The following is a 20,708-nucleotide window of genomic DNA, read 5'->3' as shown; positions in this document are numbered from 1 at the left end:
TGCTGAGTACATTTCACTGTTGCCATTTCATTTCCTAAGAGCCACTGTCTTAGACCAGAAAATGTAAACCATAGTTTATATCTGTGATGCTCAGTATGTCTGTCTATATTCTCAAGAGAAGAAGAAATAAAACAGACACTTCTACTCTGTTTTTCCTGAATGCTAATGTATAAGTAGAATGTTTTTCATCCTAGATGTATTTGATGGTCATTTGCTGGGATCCACAGACAGCCAAGTGAAGGAAAAGTCAACCATGAAAGCCATCTTTGCTAATTTGCTTCCAGGAAACAGCTATAATCCCATTCCATTTCCTTTGTAAGTATTTCAAAACCAAGTGGCTCTCTTGCTACTTACTCCCTATGTATTTAGATCAGTTTATCTGCAAATGTTTCTTAGTTCTAAATTTATATAATTCTAGTAAATGAGATGGCTTTTGGCATATAATTTTTTTTTCTTGAGACTTGTATTTCTCTGTGTATTCTTGGCTGTCCTGGACTTGCTTTGTAAACTTGGCTGGCCTTGAACTCACAGTGATTCACCTGCCTCTGCTTCCTGAGTGCTGGGATTAAAGGCTTGACCACCATGCCCACTAATTTTTAGAATGTTTTATCATTATATAGTAGAGAAGGGATGATGAAAACATTAAATGTTGTTAAGTGCGTAAACAAACTAGTTATGAAAAAAATACACAGCATATATTCATCTATATAAAGATAACTGCTATATCCATTGATCTTTTAAAAAACACTTTAAGATTTTGCACGTGTGTGTGCGTGTGTATGTGTGTGTGTGTGTACGTAAGTACCCATGACAGAGGCCAGCAAAAGACATTAGGTGGCCTATCATATTACTGTCCACCTTATTCCTTTGAGACAAGGTCTTTTACTGAGTCTAGAGCTAGGATGATGGCCAGCAAACCCTGGTGATCCTGTTGTCTCTGTCTCCTTTAGTATTGGGCTCACAGGCATGTGTGGTCGTATCTGGCTTTGGAAATGGGTGCTAGCAATTTGAGTCATCTCCTCAGCTCAAATTAATTTATCTTTAAAGACATTTTGCTGGTTGTATATGAGTGCAGTGATTGTAACAGAATACTGAAAGGAGCAGAATGGCCCATTCATATTTTCATGCTTTTTATGCTGTACTCCGTCAGACTGGGAAGGAATGCATGATGGCCACCAAATGCTGCCTTTGTTATGTTATGGTGGTACAAGTGTATCCAAAACATGAACATTGGTTAGAAGACTTCTGTTTTTATTCCATAGTGATTAAAGTTTTATTTAGTGCTTGTTCTCTTGCTGCTCGATGGAGAGCATTGCTCTTAGGAGTTGATGGCCTCCGGGGAGGAGACAAGTAGAGACTCAGTTAGTTTAGGATACCTTACATGATATTCATGTCAAAATGAATTTTCTCAACTTCAGTTCCGGATGTTGTTTTTTTCTATGTCATTTGTTCCTTCCTATTTTAGGGCCTTTGTGTTTTCACCATCTTTCTCAATTTGGAAGTCGTTTTCTTTTCTGAGGCAAACTTTACTAGATGGTCCTTCTATGTCCCAGTATTAACCAAATTAGGCTTCTATGCGTTGTCAGGATTCTTGTCCTAGTTTAGGCTGCTAGAATGACTTTTCGTATCTTGGTATTGCTTATAAACAATAAAGACATATTTGTCCCAGTTCTGGAGATGGAGGATCAGGCTTGTGTCAGCAGAGTAGATTCCGAGGGTCCTTGTCCGGGCTGTCCTCATATTGTGGAAAGACAGCTCACTTGTCCCTCTTGCCAGGGACATCAATCCTGAAAATGATGTCTTCACTCTCTTGATCTCACTTCCTCCTAATGCCATTGCTCTGGGCTAGGATTTCAACTTGGGGTTTGGGGCACAGGAGCTAAATACTCATCCATAACAGTTCTCTTACTGCATTTATCACAGAGAGCGAATGTAGTCATTTGTGTAATTGCGTCTTTACCCCACAACTACAAAGCTGCATGCTGGTTTTGTTCTCACCAGTGTACTGGTAACCGTGCACGCACATGGGAAATACATTAGGAGATTTTCTCAGTATTGTTTTCCTACCACATAGTCAGTACGTGGCATCTCATAAAGTCAGTGACTCTACCTAATGGTTCCCAGTGGAGTTGGAGCAGAAGTCAGGGGAACAAACTTCGGTTGAAGTAGAGTCAACACTTGGTTTCCATGTGATGATGGCAGAGTGGCTTTTATGCTATTTGTTGTGGGTGGAGAAGCATGGGAGGCATTTCTGAGGGCTAGGCTAGAACAGTGTATGTTAGACTATTTATTGCATACTCTTTTTTTTTTTTTTTTAAAGACTAGTATGGCCAAGGTTTTGGTAGTATGTAAAGCTTTGGAATAAGTAGTCTGGAACCTTCTGACATGAAACTTATTTTTTAATTTTTATTTTATCTATTTGGGTGTTTTGACTGCATGTATGTCTGTGTACTAGGTATGTGGAGAGACCAGAAGCGGGCGTGGGATTCCCCCTGGACAGGATTAACAGACAGTTGCAAGCTGCCACATGGGTGCTAGAAATCAGGCTCTGGTCCTAGTGCTCTTAACTGCTGAGCCATCACTTCAACTCCCAAACCTATTTCTGACAATTTTCCAATTAATTTATAAACTTTTCTTTGTATTTTTATTGTTTATTTCATTTAATTTCTCAGCATTTGCATGCATTTTGGCTTTCTTAATTATGGTCATATTGCTCAGTATTTAGTTATTGTAAATTGTCCTGATATTTGATTGTACGGTGCTAATCAGCTTTGTATTTCATTTACTTCTAAGTCTGTTCTTACTTTATTGAGCAGTGATCCAGATAAACACTATTTAATGTATGAACACGAGCGGGTGCCCATTGCCGTCTGTGAGAAAGAACCCAGCTCCATTATCGCTTTTGCACTCAGGTATTGTGAGCCTTTCCTGTAGTTCCATCTGTGTGTTGTAAGTCTGTCTGTTAGTTACCCTGTTTGGGGGCTCTTTAGATAGAAGCAAAAAATGTGTGTTTGTTAGACATGACAGTCTTTTTGTTTTTGAAAACCTTTACTCAAGTAATGGGATATGGCATGGCTTTTAAGCAAGCACTTAGTAACTACTGTGACCTGGCATGGTGTCTACTAACCCTTGAATATGCTGACCACTCTGTCCAGTTTATACCTCATAACTCTTGCTGTGGTTTACTTCTTAAGGTAACAGTGAAACATACCCATTTTGCAATATTTTTATATCACTTTCTTCCTACATTGCACACATACTGGCTAAAATTTCCTACCTAGAGAATGCTGTTCCTGCATCTTGTTCCAACGACAAGTTAGGATGTTTGACTTAGGTAGTTACCATGCTCTCAAAGAAGCGTTATACCTTTAAGATACTTATATCTGGGCTGGAGAGATGGCTCAGAGGTTAAGAGCATTGGCTGTTCTTTCAAAGGTCCTGACTTCAATTCCCAGCAACCACATAGTGGCTCACAACCACTTATAATGAGATCTGGCACCGTCTTTTGACATGTAGGCACAGCACTGTATACATAATAAATAAATAAATCTTTAAAAAATAAAATAAACTGCTTTGCATAAGTCCTGTTGAGCCATATTTTTTTAAAAAAAGATATTTATATCTAATGTCTATAATCCTCTGCATCTCATTTATAAAACTATCTTGGCAGTGGGTGAATTTAGTTTAAATTAGCATCTGAGGTATTTATCTAAAATTTTCCATTGTAAAATATAAAACTAAAAAATTCTTTTTATGTATTGATTACAAAGTATCCCATTTATTGAAAAATATTTGATTATAAACAAAATGTGGTGTGTAGATATTGCATGTAGCAGAGTATACAGTATAGTTATGTATGCCTCTAACTTCATGGAGTTTAGAGTGTTCTTTAGATATGATTTTTTTTTTTTAACTTTACAAGAGACTATATAGTGATTCTTTTCTTTTTGCCTTAGGATACCGAAAATAATACTTGCTTCTTCCCTTATTGATTAGTCACAGACCTTCAGTAGATACTAAAGGCACAAAACTGTAACCATTCTTTATAGTGTTAGGAAGCAAGTGTTATACCCAAGTGCATCTCTCAATGTTTTAGAAAAGTAATGTATAAGAGTAGTTTAGGCTGCTAATCCAAGAATCACATTTTTAAACTTTTGTAATGCTATTTTAAAAAATAAAGTTTAGTCCCTTTAAATAGAAAGTCACTTTCAAATTCCTTTCTTAAGGGGAGTTGTGTAGGGTGGCTGGTGGCCATTACCCAGGGCCTCTAGGGCTCGGCAGGCGCTGTCCCGCTGAGCTGCATCACACAGTGTTCTTGGACCATTGTTAAGATTATTGGATATTGTTGATGAGTTGGTGAGTTTTAATTCTTTGTTCATAAAGCTTGATCACTTTTGTCAGTTCCCAGTGTATTTGTTTAATTATAGACACATAATGATTATGCTTCTCTAATGCAAAACTTAAGATTTATTGTTAAAGGAGAGCCTAATGTTTAACATTTTTTCAACCTATTTTTGCCCTAAGTTGTAAAGAATACCGAAATGCCTTAGAGGAATTGTCCAAAGCAACTCTGTGGAACAGTGCTGAAGAAGGGCCTCCAACTAATAGGTGACTCACGACTGAATAAAACCTTCTTACATTAAGCTGTGTCATTGTTTTCTATAGCCTTGTATTTTAGTTCTATGATTGCATACATTAGCACAGAATCTCCTAGGATTCATCTTGTTCATTTCAGCTAACTGTTGGAGCAACAGAATTCCTCACACAGCCCTTAGGATATAGTTTCTGACATTGCTGTGATGCGCCACTGTGCACCGCAGATTCAAATTTGCATTTTTTTTAATGATAAAAAGAAGCAGCTGTTTTGTTTAAAAATTAGTAACCTGTAAAGTTAGTTGTGCTATTGCTTGGCTTTATAATTTTAAGTGTTTGTAAATTTTCCATAGTACTAAAGATCCTAATACTTGGAAGTGCTCAAGTCAGTCTACTTAGCATGCTCTGTGTTTTAGACAGAAATGGCATAGGCTTATCTTTACTAAAATAAATTTTTCTGTATTACTGACCTGATAAGATTCAGTCTGAATTAGCCATGTGACTAAAGTAAGAAAAATGAAATTGCTGTATTTCTGTAATTGACCTATAGTTCTGAGACAGTTTGAGAAAATTTTATTAAAGTCTATTTTTTTCTTACATTTTTATATGCTTTTCTAGCTCTAGTATAAAATACTAATTTTGGTATTTCATTTTCTTAAACTTAGTAGCTATTTCAAGATTTTTTTGTAATTTGTGTTTTTCAAAATTATGAATCAGATTTCTGGTATTGAGGGTGGTATTAGGTAAGGAATACATTGGTGTAGTAATTAGGATACTTCCTTCCTTTTATCTGAATATCTTCTTTTTTTTCTTTCTTTGTTTTTCATGGTAGTGCTTTAGATAACAGGCCAAAGAGTAGCAGCCCTATTAGATTACCTGAAATCAGTGGAGGACAGACAACCCGCACAGCAGAAGCAGAACCGCAGCCAAGTAAGACTTACAGCTTTTACTGCGTTCACTGTGTGTGTGTGTATGAGAGAGAAAGAGACAGAGAGAGACTGTGGAAGCCAGAGGACAACTTTTAGGAGTTAGTTCTCTCCTTCTACCAGGTGAGTCTCAGTGATGTTACTCAGGTCCTCAGGGCTGAAGGCGAGTGCCCAATGCTGCTGAGTCATCTCACTGGCCCACACATGCAAACATTTCTATATCTGTTGTATTTATGGTTTGCTGAAGAAAACAGAATCAATAAAAAGTGCCAATCAGTAAGAATTGGTCTTTGAAAAATAAACATTTTTAATAAAGTATTTTTATTTTATTTTCATTCATATTTTGCCTGCTTTTGGAGCTGGAGTTACAGACAGATGTGAGCTGCCATGTGGGTGCTGGGAATTGAACTTAGGACCTCTGGAAGAGCAGCCAGTACTCTTAATTGCTGAGCCATCTCTCCAGCCCTGAAAAATAAACATTTTTAATATCTTCTTTTATAGATATTTGCTTCTTTCAGTCTTACTTGAACTGTAGATTCAATTTACAGAATCTCAAACTTGTAGAAGCTCTTTGTGAAGAAAGGGGATCTGTCTTTCTTAAGCTTTCAGCTTGAAATGTACAACCTAAGAAACAGCAGCAGTATACATTTTTACATTTTATGTTCTTTTTTGTTTTGGTTTGTTTTTTTGTCTTTTGTTTTTTCGAGACAGGGTTTTTCTGTATATGCGTGGCTGTTCTGGACTTGCTTTATAGACCAGGCTGGCTTGAACTCACAATCATCAGCCTGCCTCTGGCTCTCTGAGTGCTGGGATTAAAGGCTAAACTTTATGTTCTTATTGGCATAATGAAAACTGTTTTGGTAATGTCTCCTTTAGGCGTTACCATACCCATAGAACAATTATCTGGTGTATCTGTATTTTTAGGAAGGAAGCTGAGGTTTAGACTAATTTACTTGCTGAAGGCTAGACAGAAGTAGATCTGGGACCTGAAGGTGACTCTTACTAACTGTCTGGTGATACTTCGGGTAGTCCCAGAAGTTCAGCTGACTGCAAACCTTAACAAATGACAGTTTATTTTTCTAAGGTAACATTTGTAGAAGCAGGCACTTCCTGGTATTGAGCTGCTCAGGATTTTTTTTTTTCCTTTGATTCTTCTCATTTTCTTTAAAGACCTGACATTCCAGCTTCCTGTTGAAGCAGAGACGAGTGGTGTAAGGTGTATCTGCTCTCTTTGGTTACAAGTCTTTCTGTGTCCTTCAGAGATTACATGAATCACCATTTATTTTTTTTGGTCTCCACATGGCTATCCCCACAAAACTTGGTGTTCTATTAGCAAAGACTTGTACACCAGTGTATATTAAGCACTTTTATGATCGATACTCTATGGATTTTGTAAATGATAAATTATTAGAACAATACATATTAATATGACAAATGAAACTCAAAACTATAAACAGCAAGAGTGTAAATTCTTTCCATCCTAGGGTACTTTTAAAAGATTTATTTTTAGTTTTATTCATGTATATGTCTATGTATCTGTATGCCGTGTGTGTTTCCTTGGAGAACGAAAGAGGCTGTCAGATCCCCTGGAGCTGGAGTCACCCCTAGCCTGGCACGTGTCTACTGGGAGAGCAGTCTGTCCTTGGAAGTGCTGAGTTGTATCTAGGCCTGTTTATTTTTAATGCATGTGTGTCTGGGCAGGGGCATGTGCACTTGAGTCCAGGTGCCCATAGAGTCAGAATAAGGCAGTAGATCCTTTACAGCTTGAGTTCCAGGCAGTGGGTGCTGGGGACAGCACTCAGTCCCCTGCAAGAGCAGTCCAGTGCTCTTAGCAGCTGTGCTGTCTTTCCAGGCCTCTGTGATACAGGATACAGGGACTGGAGGGCTGGTTCAGGGGCTAAGAGTGATGGGTACTCTTCTAGAGAACCTAGGTTTGATTTCTAATAACCACATGATGGTTATCAATCTTCTGTAACTCCAGTTCCAGAGGATTCTGGCTTCTGCAGGACTTCATGCACATGGTGTACTTATATGCAGGCCAAATAACAGATTCAAAAGACACAAAGATGTTCCCTTTAACTCTGAATTCTTTTTGCTTATGGAATTGTTTTATGTTAGTATTTTAACTCTACTGTTATAAAAACTCAGTAGTTTATTCTACTGCTTAAAATATGACTGCTTTTAAAAGAGTTTTGAATGGCTTTCTGGAGAATTTCTTACATTTTGGCCTTCAACTAGCAGAACATTGGTCTTGTTTCTGATGAGGGCACGTACTGACCTACAGACAGCAGCAGCAGCAGCAGCAGCAGCAGCAGCAGCAGCAGCAGGAATTGTGGTCTGTAAACGAGAATGTGTGCATGCTGCAGACTCATTAGCATCTGTGCTTACTGCCAGCAAAGGGCTGAGAACGGTATTTTCCAAGTTAGGGACCTGGACCTGTACCTAAATGAATGTTACCTTTTATTTTTAAGCCAAAAAAGCTTCAGGAATGTTGTCCTTCTTCAGAGGAACAGCAGGGAAGAGCCCCGATCTCTCTTCTCAGAAGAGAGAGACCCTACGTGGAGCAGACAGTGCTTACTACCAGGTTGGGCAGACCGGCAAGGAAGGGACGGAGAGTCAAGGCCCTGAGCCTCAGGGTATGTTAAGTTGGCCGTATGTGCTTGTTGTCAGCTTTAACTTATCTTCTTTAGCTTTGTGCATTTTCTTACAGGTTTAAGGAAGTCATTCTTTGCTGAAGCAAGGGCATCCCCTCCATTATAACTCTTTGTAATAGACCAGAATCAGCATGGTGCTTAGAGTCTCTCTGGCTTCAGATATCTGCAGTATTATTTCTTATGTGTCCATATCTATGAAGAAGCAAAATTAATGTCTTCTAAGTGCTAAATAGTATTATACATGTAAACATAAATCACAAAATGTACTTAACTTTTCAGTATCCTATTATCCCTCCAGATTTGTTTTCTTTCTTTCTTTCTTTCTTTCTTTCTTTCTTTCTTTCTGTCTGTCTGTCTTTCTTTCCCAGTCCCTCTTAGATTGTGGCTATTTATATGCACCTTCATTATGATATTTAAAAACTTTGTTTATCTAGTTATGTTTGGATTTGGCAAAGTTGACTAACTCTGCTACCTTTTTAAAAATAAAGTTTTATCAGAATAGGGGCACGTGCGTTCATTTCCTGTTGTCTGATTGCTTCACATTAAATTGGCCAGTTGAGTGGTTGTTGCTTAGTGTGAAGTACTGCTGTTTGGCTCTTTAGAGAAATTGGTGACTTGTAAGTTAGATCATGGGATATTAGTTTAAAGAATAGCAACTACACTTCTTTCTTCATGCAGGGATTTTGTCTGATTTGAAAAGCCCTAGTGCTAAGCAAGAAGTGGTTAGCAATTGATTCCTGCTGGGAAGGGAAAGTCGGTGTCTAGTGAGATGCCGTTGGGCTTTCCACCCAGTCCCAGGGCAGGCCTCGGGCCCAGCAGCCACTGGCCAACACAAAACACAGTCTGTGGTTTTAAATTTTTTTGTGGGTTTTTTTTTTGTATGTGTGTGTGTTCTGTTTTAGTATTTTTTGTCTTACTGGATTATTGTTTTGTCTTTTATCTTTTGTTTGTGTGGGTGTGGTTTTTGTTTTGTTTTCTAGAAAGAGGGAGAGAACATGTGACCATGAAGCTGGGTGGGTAGGGAGGTGGAGAGGATCTTGCAGAAACTGAAGGGGGTAAAGGAATATGACCCACATGTAGTATATTAAAAAAAAGGAGGGAGGGGACCCTGCAGGTCGGCATGTGGGCTCACAGGCTAGTTCTCAGGAGGCTGCAGCAGGAGGGTTCTGAGTTCATGACTGTTTTAGGTCATATGGCAACGATCTGCTTGAAAACAGAACAAAACACACACGCACACACATGCGCGCACACACACACACACACACACACACACACACACACACACACAAACAAAAAAAAACCTAGCAACTGAAAATTTTGTACTAGTAATTAAAATATCTGTTTAATATTCTCTGTTACCCTTGGACTACAGGTTCTATGATGTGTCCCTTGGAGGAATATGAAGCGATAGGAAGCCTAACGTGGTTTTGAAGTGTGAAACTTAGGGGATGGCTTGTTCCTCTAGATATTAGGATGTCTGCTAAAACTTCACTATATCAAAGACGCACTTTTTTACATATGTACCTGGAAAAGAGTATCATAAATATGGGGAGAGAAGCCATGGGAATTCTTGTGTAAATGCTGGGTTAGCTGTATCGCTGTCACAGAAGTCACTTATATATAAGAAGAATGGTCCAGCCTGAAGTATTGCAATCACAGGAAAAGGCATACATTTTTATTTTAGAAATTTGCACAGTCTGCGTAATGTATGCTTTATAGTGATTTGATTAGGATATTTTTATTACTGGTTTGCTAACTTTTGTTGCTAGATTGGGGGAAAAATGAACTTTTAACTAATGCTGTGCTTTTACTAATGATATTAAACCCTTTAGATGAGGTAGACGGAGGAGATACACAGAAGAAACAACTCACAAATCCTCACGTTGAACTTCGTAAGTATACAATAGCATTTTCTCTAAGGACAGGGATGATAACTAAAATATGAAAGGTCATTCTTGATACATCTACCGATAGATTTTTAAAAAGGAAGGTTAGGTGTTGCTTAAGTTTTTATTCTATAATTCAATTTATAAAAATCTGTATTTTCACAATTTAAATCATAATTTATTTTACAAAGTATAATATTTGATATTTTAACTATGTAATTAAGATACACACAACTTGACAAGCAGCGTTAGAGTGTTTATTTAGGGCTGGGATGATGTGTTTGTCCAGCATGTTTTGGCCCTGGGCTCAGTCTTTGGTACTGTGTGCTCATAAAGACAGTGCTTAAGAATTGCTTTAAAAGTGCAGTGAAGAAAAATAGTAGCCAGTAGAGGAGTAGAGCAAGTCTTCTACTGAGTTCTTTGAAGATAAGTAAGAGCGGTCAGGTGACATCCCTGACACTTGTAAGACTCACATAGCACAGGTACCATAGACCAAGGCTTTTACTTCATTATCAAAGACATTCTCACAGAAAAACCGAATGGCTGCATTTGGTGCTTGGAGAGGGAAGAAGAAATTTTCTGCTTTATGTACCTTTTTTGTTTGCCTGCTTTTGTTATATCTTTGTAGAATTTTCTGATGCTAATGCCAAGTTTTACTGCCGGCTGTACTATGCGGGAGAGTTCCATAAGATGCGAGAAGTGATTCTGGGTAGCAGTGAGGAAGATTTCATTCGCTCCCTTTCTCACTCGTCACCCTGGCAGGCCAGGGGGGGCAAGTCAGGAGCTGCTTTCTATGCCACGGAAGGTAATTCTTACTCACTGGTGCAGAGCCTGCCACCTTTGCTTTGAGGCATTTCATGAAGCTCTTGAAGTGGGCATTATTTATCAGCTGTTGGTAAACAAAGTTCTCTAATTTCTTTCTGTTCTTGAGCAGAGCAATAAAACCTTAAAAGACTATATAGGCTCAGACATTGGTTGGATACTTTAAGTCTTCTTAGTTACGAGTTTTCCTAGTGCGTGTAGAAACTCTCTTAGTTACTTTCGTATCTGTGATCAGAATCTCTGGCCGAAGCAGCTTAGGCGAAGCTAGATCTATTTTGGCTCATGTTCTGACCCTGAGAGGTTGTTGTGGGCACATGTGGTGGCAGGTAGCCACTGGCATCATGACAGACAGGAAGCACAGAGTGTGGCTGGGGGGTGGGCAGGTAATCCTTCTCTGCTCAACAACTGTCACCTACTTCCTAAGTGTTTCACGCCATGATGGCATCTCCAGGCTGAGCAAGCTTGGAAACAGGAGCCCATGGGGGACATTTCAGATTCAAACCATGGCAGGCAGCTTGGAGGAGACTGAGCTGGACAGCACAGAACTGAGCAATGGCAGCAGTGGAAAGGTGGCCGGAAGGTAGAAGACCACTTCCATGTACGGCTCACCTGAGAACACAGTGTTTAGCTTTGCTCACCCACTGGATAGGAAATTACTGAAGAAAGTGTGCACTTCTCACTTTATAGCAACTTCAGGACTCTCAAGAGTTAGCGACGCCACAGTGGACTGGTAGCATTTTCTTTGAGTGTTTTGAAAACTGAATGAGTCTGTGATAGGAATTTAGATTTCAGGATAGACTTGAGAAGTAGGTGATCTTGTCCATGTAATCCTCAGGGCTCCTAGCATTTTAATCACTTGAGAATTGCTTTCTGATAAAATTTTCACTATGTGATTAAAAAGAATGCCTTCAAACAGAAAATGAAGAGATGACTTGGGTTCTCTGGAATGCCTTCACTTTGATTTTAATAGCAGACAATATGTATTGTGATGAGTAAATGTGGAATTTCTCCCTTGTAGATGATAGGTTCATTCTGAAGCAGATGCCTCGTCTGGAAGTCCAGTCTTTCCTTGACTTTGCACCACATTACTTCAATTATATCACAAATGCTGTTCAACAAAAGGTAGCAGTCCTAAATCCTGGGTTCTGATCACAGTGCACTGGGCTTATTAGATATTTTCCTACCTCTGCCATGAGGAACCATTACCTCAAGCAATTAGCTTTTGATTGGTGTATACATACATATATAAGTTAATGTAAAATATCGAGACCAGACAAAATTAGGTGCCAATTTAATAATATTTTTTATTGAGACAAAAATATGAAGCACATGTTTAGCAATGGGGAAATGCTTTCTGAGCTAGAAAGGAAACCAACAAGGGGCTCATGTGTGCCCACTTGTCATTGGACAGTGACTTTGCCCCATGAGTATAGTTTTTTAAGTTGTTGCCAGGTATTAATTTATTGCAGATTCTTTGGGGAAATAATGTCCATGTGATGATAAGGTTTTTAAATTTGAACAGCTATGAAGGACTGTCATGCTGTACAATGTAAGGATCTACCATTGTTACAGGCCTCTTCCTGGTGTATCAGTAGAAAAGCATTCTAGATGGTACATGGATAAACCAGGTAGTATATACATAGAGAGAATCGTCTTTTGGTAATAGTTTACTTTGATCTTTTCTTGATTAGAGGCCCACCGCTTTGGCTAAAATTCTTGGCGTTTACAGAATTGGATATAAGAACTCTCAGAACAACACTGAGAAGAAGTTAGATCTCCTTGTCATGGAAAATCTTTTCTATGGGAGAAAGATGGCACAGGTGAGGACACTGAACTGTGTGAGGCATTCAGCGTGAGGACCTTTTGAACTTCGGTTCTTGAATGTAGCACAGCTGAGTAGCATGTTAGTGGTGCACGCTTAACTTTTTGGAAGAAAGAAAAGTTGGTATGTAACTCATTCTAAAATTTATTATATCCAATATTCTAGAATCAGGTAGTTGGTAGACTAAGAAGACAAGTGCTCTTCTATCATCTTAACTATATTTTATTAAATGTATATTTTATTTATTATAATTTATTCACATTACATCCTGATTATTTCCCCCTCCCTCTTACCTTCCCGTTCCCACCCTCCCTCTTCTGCCTACTCCCCTCTCATAGACCTCTGATGGGGGGGGTCCCTCCTACCCCAACTGTCTGGCGACAGCCTATTAAGTCTCATCAGGATAGTCTGCATCCCCTTCCTCTGCCATCTTAACTTTAAAAATCGAATTAGCTGAGACCTAGAGAGATTAAGCTTCTGTCAACCACTTAGCTGTGTTTAGACTCCATGTTGATCTAGATGTTGTGAGAATGTTGTTGCTACCTGCTGCAGCTAACAAGGTACCTAGTACAGACTTTCAGCAGTGCTTTTTGATGTGCTGCTCCTTAAACTGTTTATAGTGTGAAGACATGAGCCTTGTGTTTACATCTAACTCAGCTTAGTAGTTTGTCACTGAGAGTATCCGGCTGTGTTACACTGTGTACTCAGTGCCTTTGCATTCTGCTGTAACATCTTGAGCAGGACTAGCTGCCCAGCACTAGTCTGTAGAACACACTCCAGGGCGGACTGGTCCTAATCATCACATTTTTGGCGTTTCCTACATTCTAGATAGTCTGAAATTTATGCTCTCATTTGTCTCTTGCCATAAGTGATTGTATAGAGCTTTAATATTTTATATTTCCTAAGACTTCTTGTGCCTTTCCTCATACTGTCGGGCAGTCTAATAATAAACATGTTAATGTATATTAAATTGGTTATATTTATAGATTATTTCTAAAATGTTTTAATAACTGAGAATCTGTACTATTTCATATGAAACTATTGTATCACTATGAATGTAATGTATCATATACTTATTACTTTATGTATTATATAGTTATATCACTGTATATTTATGATTTAAATTAGAAAGTTAAATTTTGAAATAAAAATTTAAAACTATATATTATGGTTGTAACTACAAGGAATCTTTTTGCCCTTTAATTACATCAGTTAAACATTGTGGCAAGTTTGTACAAACAGTAAAGAATTTTTGTTTTGCTAGGTTTTTGACTTGAAGGGTTCACTTAGAAACCGAAATGTAAAAACTGACACTGGGAAAGAGAGTTGTGATGTGGTTCTGCTGGATGAAAACCTGCTAAAGATGGTTCGAGACAACCCTCTGTATATTCGTTCCCATTCCAAATCTGTGCTGAGAACCTCTATCCATAGTGACGCCCATTTCCTTTCGAGTCACCTCATTATAGACTATTCTTTGCTGGTTGGTCGAGATGACACTAGCAATGAGCTTGTGGTTGGAATCATAGGTAAGTCAATAACTGTACCTGTGTTTAGCTCATGATTAAAGCTAGAGTAGAATTTCAAAAAATTTCTTGAGTTGGTTTAATATCATGATGGAAGCCTTCATTTATAATTTCAAGTTAACAAGTTTTCATTCTAGCCTGTTCTATTCATTTTCTTCATTTCCAAAAATATGTAGGTTAAAAGGTAAAATGATAGTCACTTTAAAAGGAGGTACTGAGCCAGGATTAGAGGCACACGCCTTTAATCCCAGTACTCAGGAGGGAGAGGCAGGTGGATCTCTGAGTTTAAGTTCAGCCTGGTCTGCATAGTGAGTTCCATAACACACAGGGCTACACAGAGAGACCTTGTCTCGCAAAACTGGGGGGAAAGGAGGTACCGTGTCACAGTTGGGAACATCCATCAGAGCAATGTGGGGACAGCCCTTGGAGCAGCACTAGTAAAGGTGCCACAGAGACTAATAGGCTTGCTGCTGTTCTAACTTAGGCTTACAACAGCCTTTCTGTTCTTGTTTCCCGCTTTCCATCCCCAGATTATATTCGAACGTTTACATGGGACAAAAAGCTTGAGATGGTTGTGAAGTCAACAGGAATTTTAGGAGGACAAGGTGAGAAAATGTTGGTTTATTTACTTTTTTTGTTTGTTTTTTGAGACAGGGTTTCTTTGTGTAGCCTTGGCTGTCCTGGACTTGACTTGTAGACCAGATTGGCCTTGAACTCAGAGATCCATCTGCCTCTGCTTCCCAGAGTGCTGGGGTTTGTTTACTTTTAAAACTGTCCTCATATATTCCTTGAATATTTAAGATTCTAAAGTGTGGTAGCCAGGCATGGTGGTGTATTGTAAATCCAGTGCTGAGGAGTCTGAGGTAGGAGTATCATGAGTTCAAGGCTAGCATTGGGTACCTAAGACCCCCTTTCTACACACATAGAACAAAACAAACCAAAACCCAATGTGGTTGTCTCTGATTTTGCCATTTCTAAAATGACTTTAATGTGAAGAAGTATGTAAGTGGTGAAATACTGGATTTAAATGCCAGAGTTTGTTCAGGTGAGAAGTTTTTTTTTTAAAGCTACAAATTCTGAATAAGATTGTCTTTAATTAACACTTGCTGTCTTCTCGATTTCATTTCTGAGTTTAGATATCCCTTACCTCAAGAGAAGAACTCATCTTCAGAAAGACTGCCCATGGCAGATATCATAGCAGATCCTTTGCCTCCTCTCTTAGAGTGCTTTGGGGCATGGCGGTGGATGGTTGGTTAAGTCAGTTGCCCAATTGATTTTTTTATATGCATGTGTACTTACTTTATTCCTCCCTTTTGCCTTTCATTGTCTTAGGTAAAATGCCAACTGTGGTCTCTCCAGAGTTGTATAGGACTAGATTTTGTGAAGCAATGGACAAGTATTTCCTGATGGTGCCAGACCACTGGACAGGGCTGGATTTGAATTGCTGAGCTCATGCAGATGATTGAAATAGACTGAGAAGGAAACTGGATTTGAGGAAGAGATTCAAACTATATGACATGTTCTATTTCTTTGTCACATACACCACTGAACACAAAGACCTTTCAGTTCTGTGACTGTCTGTAGACTTCCCTTAGACTGGCCATAACTGCAGGGTAAAAGCTCCGTGGATTGAACTTTGCTTCTGATACTTGGGATTATCTGCCTGAAAAATGGGAAACTGTACAAAGTTAAATACAGGTTCTTTTTCAAAGGGTTGTGATTAGAGATAAGTATGTAGGTAGGATAAGAAATTGAGTTGTCATGTTTACTAACTCAGTTGCTTGAAGAAGAAAGAACTGTCTGATGGACACTGTCTGATGAGACATTGACTGACAGATACTGACTGTCTGGCAGACTGTGACTATCGGATAGACTGTGACTGACTGGCATTACATTTGATACTTTTTCCCTCAGAAGACACTCGCAGACCTTCTTGGTTGTATGTTTCCTATGTAATAGCTTTATGTTTGTTCTTATAATTTCTGAAACATTTAAGAAAATTCTGATTTATTCCATTAATGGCCAGTTAAGCAGATTGGTGCTTGCCTTATTAGGAATTTGACATAGATTGGGAATCTGGTCATACTCTGTATTCTCCAGCGCACCTTGTTTTTAACTCTTTGATGCTTTTATATTCTGGCTTCTCTGCAGGTGACAAGAGCCTGCGGCCCTTAACTTTGAAGCCTGTCGTAGAGCATTTTAAGGAGCTGTTTAAAACTTTGTGTTCTGTGCCAAACAGCACTTAGCCTGCATGTGTGGTCATAGTCTAGATTTTCTCTCATGGTGGGGAAACAAATTGAGCAGTAAATGAATCTGTAGTCACTAAATCTCTAATGGGCAGAATTAATAATGCATTTTTTTTTTTTTTTGGTTTTTTGAGACAGGGTTTCTCTGTGTAGCCTTGGCTGTCCTGGACCCGGCTTTGTAGACCAGGCTGGCCTCGAACTCACAGCGATCCACCTGCCTCTGCCTCCCAAGTGCTGGGATTAAAGGCGCATGCCACCACGCCCGGCTAATAATGCATTTTTATCAGTAAAAGATAGACCCAATCCAAAAAACTGAGCGAGAAGTAAACAATTGTGGCTTTGCTTGTTTGTTTTATTTTTGCACATAGAGTAGTAAAGTATCTCCCAACACCACTAGCAGTTTAGTGGGATTTGTACAATTAAAAAGGTGTCCAGCGTGGATATTCTCACGCTTTAAGTTCCACCACATTGCCCACCGCTACTGAGGAGTGCTGCACAGTAGAGCTATTGCTACTGAAGGGCCCTGTGTGCTCAGCAGCGGTCTCATCTAGAGAGGGACCAGACGTCCAGGCTATGAGCAGATACTTCTGCCACATAGAATGCGAGCAGTTCTCTTGGCTTTTCTGTGACAAGGGCATTGGACATTTATAAGGTTGTAAGGAGTCCATTTTTTTCAGACTGCTCTAATAGCACATTAATATTCACAAAGGGCTGGGTGTGTTCTGCTGCAGAGGTGATCTGGACGGGAACCAGGCACCGTCTGGCAGGTTTGCTGTAGAGAATGAAGCGGGAGCTAGCTGTTTCTTGCTTGTTGAGAGCATGGCTAATTTTGAACTCATAGCAAGTTGAACAACGCCTTATGTCTGCCTGATGCTAAGCCTTAGCCTCTTCAGTAATGCGTCTGTGCCTTGGGAAGGCGGACCAAACACTGAAGCGTCCATTTGTAATGTTAGAGGAGTAAAGACTTGAAGATTGTGTGGAACACTTACTTTCTATGCATCCAGGAACAAAGGCTTTTGAGTCTGGTTTGAAAAGCCAGCTCTGTTTTGTCTCTGTTCATTTTTTCTGTCTGACTGGTTAGGCTATAGGACCCCCTCATGTCCTGTAAACTAGGAAGATGCCTTTTCCTGGCTGTGATTGCATTGTTTCTGTGTGTGTGTGGGGGGTTTGTTTTTGTTTTTGTTTTTTTGGTTTTTTTTGTTTTTTTGTTTCAGTACAGCACACGTAGCTGAGCTGAGCTCCAGGGGAGTAGCTCCAGCTGGTAACATGGCATGCCCATCTTCTCTTGCCCCTGACTTGGAAAGCAGTTTTGCTTTTTAAAGTATTGTTTCTGGTATTTTGGTGACTAACCTTTCTTAAGCAAGAGCTACTGTTTTGAAAGCTTGATTTGTTCTTTTAAAATTAATGTCTGGCCAGTACTAATGAAGGGTAAGCGCACAATTGAACTGTTTGTGTGGTATAAATGTGATTCCTGGCTGCTGCAGTTAGCCACTACCATGTGTGTGTACCCGTATATAGTGTCTTGAGTGCTGTGGATCAAATGGCTCTTGCCCTATTGAACTCCCTTTCATGGCCTAGAGAAAATTAATGCAGAAAGTCGTGAATAGGGAAGAAATCTCATGCTCAAAATGTAATATGAATTTCAAAGTAACTGATAATAACATGAGAAAATTATGTCAACATGTTTTGTATAAAAATATTATTTATAAATATGAAGTTTTTGATGACATAAAAATTTGTTTAAAAAATAGAAGGGATTTAATTTTTTCCTATCTACCGAGGGAAGAAATCAGAAATAAGCTGTTGTAAGCCCTTTTATAGTCGACTGAGTACTTTATAGATTCTCAAGATTTCCTATGGAATGTCTGAGCAGTGATTTTTTTTTTAAAGCTTTCGCATATGTGTAAATAATGTCATTCATACCAATGTTGGCTTTATGGCCCGTGGTTTTTGGTACATTAGCCATTAGCAGTGGGCTTCTGTGGAAGTGCCAAGGAAGATTACCTGCTTGTGGAAAGCTAGCCGAGTTTCGAGTGTAAAAATTGTTGCGAGTGAGCCTGGTGGTGAATCTGACCAGGACATTCATTCTCCCAAAGTGAAAGTGACTTATACAGTATTCAAACTATCCTGTGCAATGCCTTTTTTTAAAAAGTTGTTTTTATAATGTGTGCAGTTTATTATAGGAAAAAAAAGGAAATTACAATCATGAGCAGTTTTGTTAATAATGCTTTGTCAGTTTTGTAAAAGAAAATGTACATAATGTCTTTCACAGGTTTTAAACTAGAGGAAATAACATTGTAAATCACAGTAGCATCCTAATTTAATATTAAAAGCTCAATATTCAAAACATTAATGTATTATATGTATATATTTCTCTAACTTTGTTTCCAGCTGTTTTATATGATTGCTATGTTATTTAAAGATAACTACCCTGGTCTTTTAGAGACTTGTACTGTAAATAAAGAGGACCTGCAATAAACTGGAATTTACATACTCTTCTGAGTTTTGGGTCTGTTTGAGGCAACTAACAACGTTACTGCTGCCCCAACGTTAGTGGGGAAGTGCTGCCCAAACTGTCCTCACTTGCCTTTGTTTCCAATGGGAGGATTTCAGTCTCTCCCTCCCTCCCTCTCTCTCTCTCTCTCTCTCTCTCTCTCTCTCTCTCTCTCTCTCTCTCTCTGTGTGTGTGTGTGTGTGTGTGTGTGTGTAAGTAACAGCCTTGGCTATCCTGGAACTCACTCTGTAGACCAGGCTGGCCTCTGCCTTCTGAGTGCTGGGATTAAAGGCGGGCCACCACCCTTGCCATCAGTCTCCCATTTTGACCGGCAGTGGCTATGCCTGTATGGGCCTTCCATTCTTCCCGTTTGCACTTTTCTTGGTAGAGCATTCAAGGAAGTGAAGCCCTTTTCTGTACTGGATCTGAAAAGTCTGTGGGTGGGGCTACATCATTCATTACTTCACCGTGAACTTGAAGGCAAATAAATGTAGTGGCTGAACTGAACCCATCTTTGCCTTACTCATAGTTGTGGTCCCGAGGCCATGAGGCCCACTTTCCCATGAGGGCAAAGCTGAGGGTAGAGCTGGGTAGGAAGGTTTGCACTGAGTGTGCCCAGGAGACGGCTATGGCTAAGCTGTGTGGGGAAAGCACAGACCTCAAGTGAGGGCACCTCAGGCCATGACTGCTTCGCTCTTGCGGCATGGGAGCCGTGAATGGTAGGAAGAGACACGGGGGGTGGGGGGGGGTGGTGGGTTCTCAGGTCTTTAGTAACCCAATGTCTTTTTTGCTAGGATTTATAAGATTCCTGGGTTAATGCTTAAGGATATCAAGGAGTTTTTAGTTTTATCTTAGCAGTTGTATATTATAGTGAGATATATAGAACAGAATTTACCATCTAAAACAACTTTAAATTAAAATTCAGTGGTGTGAAGCACACTCCCCCTAAGCCCCCACATCTCAGGTTTGTAGGAATGTGGTTACTCAAGTTACCGCATCTGAGTTATTTTGAGACTATCCTGTTTGACAAGTGATGTTTGCTTCATATCAACCACATGGTACCCACAGTTCTAGCACAACCCAAATTCCTGCTGTTCCAACATTCCAAACCCTAGCCATCTTAATTAAGGTGATGCTGAACCTGACCTACTGTTAATTCTCTTGCTACAAATATCTAGTAGACTTCTGCTTTACTTAGGGTTCCTATTGCTGTGAAGAGACACCGTGACCATCGCATCTCATGAAGGAAAGTGTTTAGCCAGGCAGTGGTGGTACACGCCTTTAATCCCAGCCCTGAGGAGGCAGAGGCAGGTATATCGCTGAGTTCAAGGCCAGCCTGGTGTACAGAGAGAGTTCCAAGACAGCCAAGACTATGTAGAGAATTCTGTCTCAAAAAACCAAGGGGGGGGGGGAAGGCACCATTTAATTGGGGATGGCTTACAGTCCATTGTTGTCATGGTGAGACACTTGGCAGCATGCAGACAGACATGGTATTGGGGAAGCTCAGAGTTCTGCATATGAATCTGAAGGCAGCAGGAAGAGAGAGTGACACTGGGCCTGCCTTGAGCATGTGAAACCTCAAAGCCCACCCGCAGTAACACACCTCCTCCAACTGGCCTGGGCCACTTCCTGCCAGCCTATGTAGGCCATTTTCATTCAAACCCTTTCTTAGAATGGGTTTATGAAAGTGTACAGTATTCATAAAGAGACAAAGCCACTCTGTGTTTTCCTGTGGTAGATTA

The 20,708-nt window shown here is 39.6% G+C and overlaps 1 protein-coding gene across 7 annotated transcripts in view; it reads left to right on the top strand.

Annotated features, from left to right (window-relative positions):
• The window catches only part of PIKFYVE (phosphoinositide kinase, FYVE-type zinc finger containing), a gene marked incomplete at its 3' end in the record, with an annotated part of 93,773 nt that extends 74,808 nt beyond the window's left edge, over positions 1-18,965 (top strand). For 6 of the 7 annotated variants that reach the window (XM_084778075.1, XM_084778077.1, XM_084778080.1 and 3 more), the window contains 13 exons: positions 195-315; positions 2,817-2,912; positions 4,525-4,608; positions 5,426-5,523; positions 7,991-8,155; positions 10,006-10,065; positions 10,688-10,864; positions 11,900-12,003; positions 12,573-12,701; positions 13,968-14,229; positions 14,757-14,831; positions 15,559-16,596; positions 16,766-18,965. In XM_084778075.1, coding sequence (XP_084634201.1) covers positions 195-315; positions 2,817-2,912; positions 4,525-4,608; positions 5,426-5,523; positions 7,991-8,155; positions 10,006-10,065; positions 10,688-10,864; positions 11,900-12,003; positions 12,573-12,701; positions 13,968-14,229; positions 14,757-14,831; positions 15,559-15,674 — 1,487 coding nt within the window. The remainder of the gene's footprint in view (positions 1-194; positions 316-2,816; positions 2,913-4,524; positions 4,609-5,425; positions 5,524-7,990; positions 8,156-10,005; positions 10,066-10,687; positions 10,865-11,899; positions 12,004-12,572; positions 12,702-13,967; positions 14,230-14,756; positions 14,832-15,558; positions 16,597-16,765) is intronic. The other variant, XM_084778078.1, reaches the window with a different exon arrangement.
• Between the last annotated feature and the right edge of the window lie 1,743 nt (positions 18,966-20,708).

Source organism: Acomys minous, assembly GCF_964271855.1.
Source record: "Acomys minous genome assembly, chromosome: 4".
Lineage (NCBI taxonomy): Eukaryota > Metazoa > Chordata > Mammalia > Rodentia > Muridae > Acomys > Acomys minous.
Note: the sequence above shows the minus strand (reverse complement) of the source record. Positions and strands in the feature narration are given on the sequence as shown.